We start from the raw sequence: 7,703 nt of genomic DNA, 5'->3' as shown, positions 1-7,703 counted from the left end.
CTCTTGAAAGCAAACTCATCCTCTTCCTTAGTGCTGTTATTCATGCCCAAGGAGAGCTAAAACACCACAGAGTCTGTTTTCAGTACACTTGAGTATAAATACCACAACTGTCTGGCAAACAATATCCCTGTTTCCAGTTTAACTTGAGATTCTTTTCCCAGAGACATGCACTGCTCTAAAGCAAAGCCCATGGGCAGAGAAAAGCCTGGAGAGCTCACAAGCTCAGGAAATGCTTTTGCTGCATCCAGACAATTGAATCCAAGACTTCACGGCAAACAACCACAATCCAGGATAGAGAAGGCAGGAAAATCAGTGCCCAGGACCCAACTCCTGCTGTGAGGAGCAGATGCTCCAGCACTTCTATGAACTCACCATTCTGGGTAAGTTTTGTTGAACAAACCAGAGTAGAGATCTGGAAAGAGTCTTTGCTGATGGTGCAGCTTCCAAGGTTCTGCATGCTCTTCCCTGTGGCTGAGTGTCCCTTCTCCTCGAGCTCTATTTTAGTCGATGGCAGACTCAGATAGGTCGAGGCATCCTCCAGCTTCTTTGCTTCTGCCTACAGAGATGTTTTAAAAACAATATGAGGAAATATCTAGTAAAAACCTTGGTAATAATAAAATTCTAATATTGACACTGATTTCCTTAGGTCTGGAGCTACCTAAAGAGTCTTTAACAATAGTCATTTAGCACCAATCTGTCCACAGATTACAGACAAAATGTGACGTTTAAAAGAGCTACAGAAGTAACTTCTACCAACACACCCAGAAGTCAAAAAGCACCTTAGAAATTAAGACATCCATAGCAAAACACATTGAAGGTTTAACACTCAATCTGCCACATCCAAAAACTGCACAGGATTTTCTGTTTAGTTGCCTGATCTAACAAAACAGTCTAGAACAGATTTTTCTGTGTAATTCCAGGACAGAAGTCACACAGTGGAGTCAGCTGCTCTGGAAAGCCAAAATTCTACCTTGTATACTATAAGGTCATGTTCTCCATCTCTCAAAGTTGTTCCGTCGTATCTCATGAGCTTCACAAATGCCAAGGCAAAGATTTTCTCAGATTTATCTTTGGCTGTTAAGGGGGAAAAAAAAAACAAAAACAAAAAACAAATCACCACCAGTATTTGATACTTCCATACACCTAAATCTCCAAAACATGGATAACCTGCAAAACAGCAGCAAAACAGAAACTGGGTCCACACCTAGAGATAAACACCTGAGTTTCTGCAAGCTGACCCACTCCACAGCCAATATGAACTAGAAAATCCACCCAGTTTGCTCTTGTTCAAAGTCAACTGTCAAAGGTTAAATGAAAACAAAGCCACAGGGCAAGTGGAGATCACTTAATTGAGAAGCAAAAGCAGAAGCAAAGTGCAATCAACCTGAGACAGCCCAAGGAGCCTGTGAGACAGCCCTGCAGCCCTCAGGAACAGCCTCTTGGCAATACTTAGGCCAGGACTAACCTAAGGATTTAAGTCACCATAAAAACACTTCTGACTCTACTAATTCGTAGGACACAATCCTCATTTTGACCCTAATGACACTGATTTTCAGCACACTGTTTTCCTTAGCAATTATCATTTTCTAAACTCAGAACATCTTTTATTAATCAAGTTTCTAAATGCCAAAGTCTTCAATTTCTGATGCTAAGCCAACTGTAAGCTCTTTCCCATTCCCATTTCATACTTGAGGTTGTGAAGTATCTTCACTCCTCCTTATCCACTACCTCTAAGAGACATAACACCACAACCCTGTGAGCTCCTGATGGAAAGCTTTACTCCGTTATTTACTTACTATTATTTCTTCCATTATTAGTAACCCAATAATAAACTCCATTTATTCCCTTTCACTTGACTTGGGAGAAAAAAATAGGGCAGGAGAGGAAAAACTTGATGTGGATAGGTAAGAGTAAGGAGGGTGTAAAGGGAAAAGGAAGTTGAGATGTAACATTAAATAAGCCAAGAGATTAATCCTGCACTAAAAGTAATTACAAGTGACAGACTGGGAACATTATGGCTATGTTTGAGGGGATTTTGGCACCAAGGATGGACAAGAACCATCATGAAAGGGCTAATTACTCACAGTCCTGTGATGATCTGTGACGGAAGGTGAACCTCAAATGACTGCGGTTCACATCTTCGATGGGGATTGCAACCTTCACACATTGGGGAGAAGATGGAGAAGGAAAGAGTCAGTACAGAACCTTCAGACATCATCAGCCACCACCAAACCTCATCTCCACGTCCTTCAGCAAAGTGTCTGGCATTTGCCCATGGAGTTTCTGCCAGTCCCCACAGCCACTCCATGTCTGTGGTGCAACACGAGCACCTCTGGGCTCAGAAAAAGTGTGAGGAGCTGTAGTGTCTGCACACAGACACTACAGCTAGTCACAGTGTTTTATAAAGCCAACAGCAGCCTCTGTGATATTAAAACTTGGCATTTCAGTGAAAAGGTCATTACCAAAGCAAAATGAGCAACTTTAAAGCACCATCAGCCAGATCCAAACCACTGATGAGTTCAACACTGTGGCAAGTATGTTTTAACCTTAATGTCCTGCTCCTCTAGGTCAGCTGCCTGGAAATAGAGCAAACCATTCCTCAACTGATGCTGCTGGAGTGTCCCCACTGCAGTCACCTCAACCACAGGGATGAAATAAAAACCAATATGCAATACAAGTCAAAGCTTTCCTTAGCTGAGCTATTCCTTCTGTCCTGCTAAACTCTACCACGAGCACTGACTCTCCCTAGGTTTGTTTCTCAAGGCTTTCCACTCAAACCTCTCTTAATTGCATATTAACCCACAGAGGAAGCTGTTTTCCCAGTTTATGTACCTTCACAGTCTCAAACCAGCGAGGCTGCTTCACTTGGTAATAGATCACTGACTTGTACTCTGAGATGGCTTCGTCCCCAGCACCAGGGAAAATAACACTCTGCAAAGCACAAACAGAAGAGAAGGTGTTTATGTCTCCTGCAAACTCCTCTTTTTCATTCAAATCAACAAAAATGAAGCAGGGAAGTAGGTCAAAAGACAGAATGGCTCATGCTCAGAGCTCCCCATGAAATCAGTATCAAAGGACATGCACTGATATGGTAAGAGGTATCCTCTAACAGGAGAAATTTTGGATGAAACTAAAACTTGAAACTTCAGTTGACAAACACAGAAAAGGATGTTGAAAAGGCTTAACCAGATATGCATCAACATCAAGACCACACAGACATCAGATGCTTGGATACCTCTAATCTCTTGCCATCTTCATCATAAACTGACACTGTAACTTCCACATTCTTTGCTGTTGTTTTACTGCCTTTGTCAAAGTCTCCCTGAACCAAGGTGACATAGATGTCATTACGAACATCACCTGAAAGGACAAGCAAAGCACAAAGAAATTCACCATTTCCTCAGTAAACCCTTTGATCTGTGAATCCAGCAACACACAGAGACAATCACCAACCAAACTCAGACCTGGCAAAGCACTTAATCCACCACAGTTCCACTTCTTTTATTTTACACAACTCCTTTCATTCCGAGTTTCAACATAGTCATTAACTTACCGCACAAACAGATATTTTGCAATTGAAAATCACCTAAGAGCCTACAAAGAGCTGTTTAACCTGTTACATTGGGAAGTGGTTGATGTTTTCACTGGCTTGGGGGCTGCAGGGGAGAGTTGTATGTAGCTTTAGGCCTTAATATGCTCTTCAGCCAGCTCCACCCAATTCAACTGGAATGTTGAAGCCGAACTGGGGAACCAAGGGACTTCCAATAATTTCATGAGGCAGATGGTTTATGTGCCAACAGATGAGCAAAACAAGGTGCTGAGGCACTTACACCATGCTGATTGAGAGTAAAACAGCTGACAAACATCTGCCAGCAACCACAGGGAGACCTGGAACCAGAATGGGCTCTGGGAACATCGAATGGATCCTCCAGAGCCCAACAAGCTGGAAAGGGCAGTGCAGGGTTGTGCTCTTGTTTATGGCAGTTTTATTTTGAGAAGCACAACCTTTTTGGGATGGGATTTTTTTTTTTTTAGCAAACACCTGAATTGAACATCCCCAGAATCTATGTATTAAAAAAAGATGATGTGGCTTTCAAATCCACTATCCAAATCCAGCACAAACCCTGAGAGACTTTGCATATCTCTAAATCAAGCCTGTTCCTCTGAAAAACCTTTCTGGTTTGGATTCATCACCAGAGAGAAGTTTTACATATGCCCTTGCTGTGCAGATAATAGGAAGTGAGTACTTTGGGTAAGTTTTCTTCACTGGAAAAAAAAGAGGAGAACTTCCACTGCCATTGGGATTTCATGTCTTTTTGGAAAGGCTGTTGCTTTATTTGTAGCTGCAGCACATCTGACAGGTATTACAAATTATTTTACTTCTGTTTTCAATAAGACAAAACCCTTTGATAATCCATTTTGTTTCACTTATACCACACCTCACATTCATCCTTTTTCTTCCTCCCCAAACCTCCCACATATACAGACAGTTACAGCAGGTTAAAACCTAACAAATCAGCATTAATTCACACAATACTTAGCATTAATCCCCACCGTGGCTTACCAGGCATGATAATCTCAGGAAAGCCCATTTTCCGAGCCACAGCTGTTGACCTATCCACTAAGTGTGGAAACTCTTTTCTAATCTGATGGATATCTCCTGGAAGAAGTTTCAGAGTCACCCACAAACCTGTTGTGTACAAAAGCACAATGATGAAGCTAGTGGAGGTTAATTCCTAGTGACTAAAGATTTCCTTTTACACACAAAAATGGAAGAGCATTAAAATAAATAAGAGAACTGACCTTTATTCACAACAAATACAAAGGATATTAAAACATTCATAAAATTCCACCACTTCTAGCAGCCATATGAGCAGAACACACATAGGTATGTCTGATTATGAACAACTTTCTGGAAAATTCTTAATTCCTGAGCAACCTGGGCTAGTGGAAGGTGTTCCGACCCATGGCAGGGGTTGAAATGAAATGAGCATTAAGGTCCTCTCCAACCCAAACCAGTCTGGGATTCTATGATGATCTTCACCAGGAAACTCACTAATAAAAAGCCTGGGAAACTGGAAATCTGTGCAAGGTAAGGATTCAAGCCTTTGTCTTGTGGACTTTGGAGGGGAGCCCTCTAGAAAGCATCTTAGGAGGAGTCAGGTAGGTGTTCCAACCCAGAAGCCTGTGCCTTCTCTCACATGAGCTTCCTCAAGCCAAGAATTTGATCCACAGTTCAAAAATGTGAATACAACAGGTCTCCCTTCAGCAGAGGAACAGGTTAGCAAAACCATTCAACAGGCAGGAAGAAGGAAACACTTGGTTTCCAGCTGGACCAGCTGAAATGAAGATGGCAATGAAGATAGTGAAGGGCCTTGAGGGGAAGCCATGAGAGGAGTGGCTGAGACACTTGGTCTGTTCAGCTGGAGGAGACTGAGGAGAGACCTCATCAATGCACACAACCTCATCCCAGGGGCAGTGCAGAGCCAGCTCTGAGCTCTGCTCTCTGGGACCAGTGACAGGACCCAAGGCAATGGCCTGAAGTTGTGTCAGGGGAGGGTTAGGTTGGATATCAGGACAAGGTTCTTCCCCCAGAGGTGTTTAGGCACTGAACAGCTCCCCAGGGCAGTGGACACAGCCCCAAGGCTGACAGAGCTCAGGGAGTGTTTGGACAACACACTCAGGCACAGGGTGTCTCTGCAGGACCAAGATCTGGACTAGATGATCCTCAAGGCTCCCTTCCAACTGAGAATATTCCGCGATTCTGTGAAATCTGGACTGTGAAAACTCAAGGAAGTCTCCTGTGCCCTCAGCACGAAGCCCGGGAAGAAATCCTCCTCCTCCTCAGAGGACCAGATTGCTCTCATCTGTCCCACTCATGGCCATACAGTTATTTAGCCACTAGCAGAAGTGCCTCAAGCCTCTATCTACCCTTTGAACTCACCCTAGTTCTTTCTAGGTTCTTTCCAATGAAATGCTGATCTTCCACAGGAAAAAAGAGAAGTGGCAACACTGATTTGCATGGACAAAGCTAAGTATCACAACCAGCCAACACCACCAGGAGATACATACCCCATACTTAATCTCCAGCACCCCCATAAGTTATTTTTACTGCTCTGAGCACAGATATCTCCAGCACCAGCTTCATATAGCTGATATTTTTCTGTTCAGTAGGAGAAAAAGCCACTAAAAAGCTGTTGCTTGCCAACCAACATCAGGCACACTTGTTCCAGGAAAAAGAAAGATGCCAAAGTGGAAAAAACCCACCCTATAAAAATAAAGAAACTCAACCCGAAAAAAGTCTTCTACACAGTTTAGTGACTGGCAATCAAGTCTAAGCACAAAACAATCCCAGCAGCAATTTGCAGAGGAAAATCCTGACAGTAAAATCTAGAAAAAATACCCCCAAAAATACATATCTATGAACCAAATTGTGGTTTGTCCTGTTACACACACAATTAACTGTACACCCATCCTGGATGGAGTTGGAAACTTGGTGCCTTTACCACAAGGTTGCTATAAAAAAGTCTCTGTGCTGATTTGTTGCCAGGGATGGTTCTGACAGCTGCTACTGCACTGAGCAGCAACTCTACCTGCACTGCCAATGCTCAAAGCCAGGTTGGATGAAGCCTTGAGCAACCTGCTCTGGTGGAAGGTGTCCCTGCCCAGGGCAGGGGTTGGGGCTGGATCATCTCTAAGGTCCATTGCAACCCTTAAAAATCCTATGATTTTAGAATTTTTTTTGGTGTTTCTTCTTCTGCACAACAGCAGTTATGGCTTTCAAATATCCTGTGCCAGACACCTGGGAAGGAGGGTTTGTCTCTCTTTAATAATGACAAAGTTAACATAAACATTAAACCAGAAATAGTTTGGCTTGTTGTGATGTCAATAAAAACTACATTACCTTCTACAGACTTCATTTAAACACTGTTGATATTAGTCTCTGCAGTGCCCGTGATCTTTATTCCTTTTACCCTGTAGTGTCCTTTTATTCCATTTGGTGAGACACTGTCCCAGGTTGCCCACGGAAGCGGTGGCTGCCCCACCCCTGGCAGTGTTCACAGCCAGGTTGGATGAGCCTTGAGCAACCTGCTCTGGTGGGAGGTGTCCCTGCCCAGGGCAGGGGTTGGGGCTGGATGATCTCTAAGCTCCATCCCAACCTCTTAATACACTATGATCACACATTTCAAGTCAAGCAGTTTCAGGCCCAGGGGTGGATAGAAAGAGCAGTACCTACCCTGACCCTTGTGGTTGACTTCTTTAGCAGCAATCACTTTGTTTATAACAGTCTGAAGGAAATCATTCTCCCCTGCCACCCTGGGTGAAAAACGGGATGATATGTTCAGCTGCTTGTGTCGAATGGCGTCATCCAACGCTAGCCTGGAGGATGCACATGACGACCAACACCAGGAAACAAAGGGTCACAGAAAACCAGAAGTCACAGTGACAAGGGAACACACAAGATCGTTTCATAGTCGTGACAAAGAGCGTTGATTAGTCCACGCAAGACAAAGGACAGGAAAGGTGACAAGAAAGAGGAAGATCATTAAATCAGAAGAATCTACCACAGAGAGTACAGCACACCTGAGTGGTTACTGCTCCCCTCAGGGACATGCACAGGCACAGCTGTTCTGTGAGGAGAAGGTGGTCTTCCCCACTGAGAAACCCCAGTTGAAACCTATACAGGCAGTTTGCTCTTTAAT

At 43.5% G+C, this 7,703-nt stretch overlaps 1 protein-coding gene across 1 annotated transcript; it reads right to left on the bottom strand.

Annotated features, from left to right (window-relative positions):
- Positions 1 to 214: 214 nt before the first annotated feature.
- Positions 215 to 7,380, bottom strand: LOC103805501 (dedicator of cytokinesis protein 1-like; the record flags this gene model as incomplete). The annotated part of the gene is made up of 7 exons (XM_009078152.1): positions 215 to 556; positions 971 to 1,074; positions 2,085 to 2,157; positions 2,833 to 2,931; positions 3,236 to 3,360; positions 4,565 to 4,690; positions 7,238 to 7,380. Coding segments are annotated over 7 exons (1,012 nt in total), but the record flags the coding sequence as incomplete, so codon positions are not given.
- Positions 7,381 to 7,703: the final 323 nt, after the last annotated feature.

This window comes from Acanthisitta chloris, unplaced genomic scaffold (assembly GCF_000695815.1).
Source record: "Acanthisitta chloris isolate BGI_N310 unplaced genomic scaffold, ASM69581v1 scaffold33387, whole genome shotgun sequence".
Taxonomy (NCBI): Eukaryota; Metazoa; Chordata; class Aves; order Passeriformes; family Acanthisittidae; genus Acanthisitta; species Acanthisitta chloris.
The sequence above is the reverse complement of the archived record's forward strand: the minus strand, read 5'-3'. Positions and strand labels throughout refer to the sequence as shown.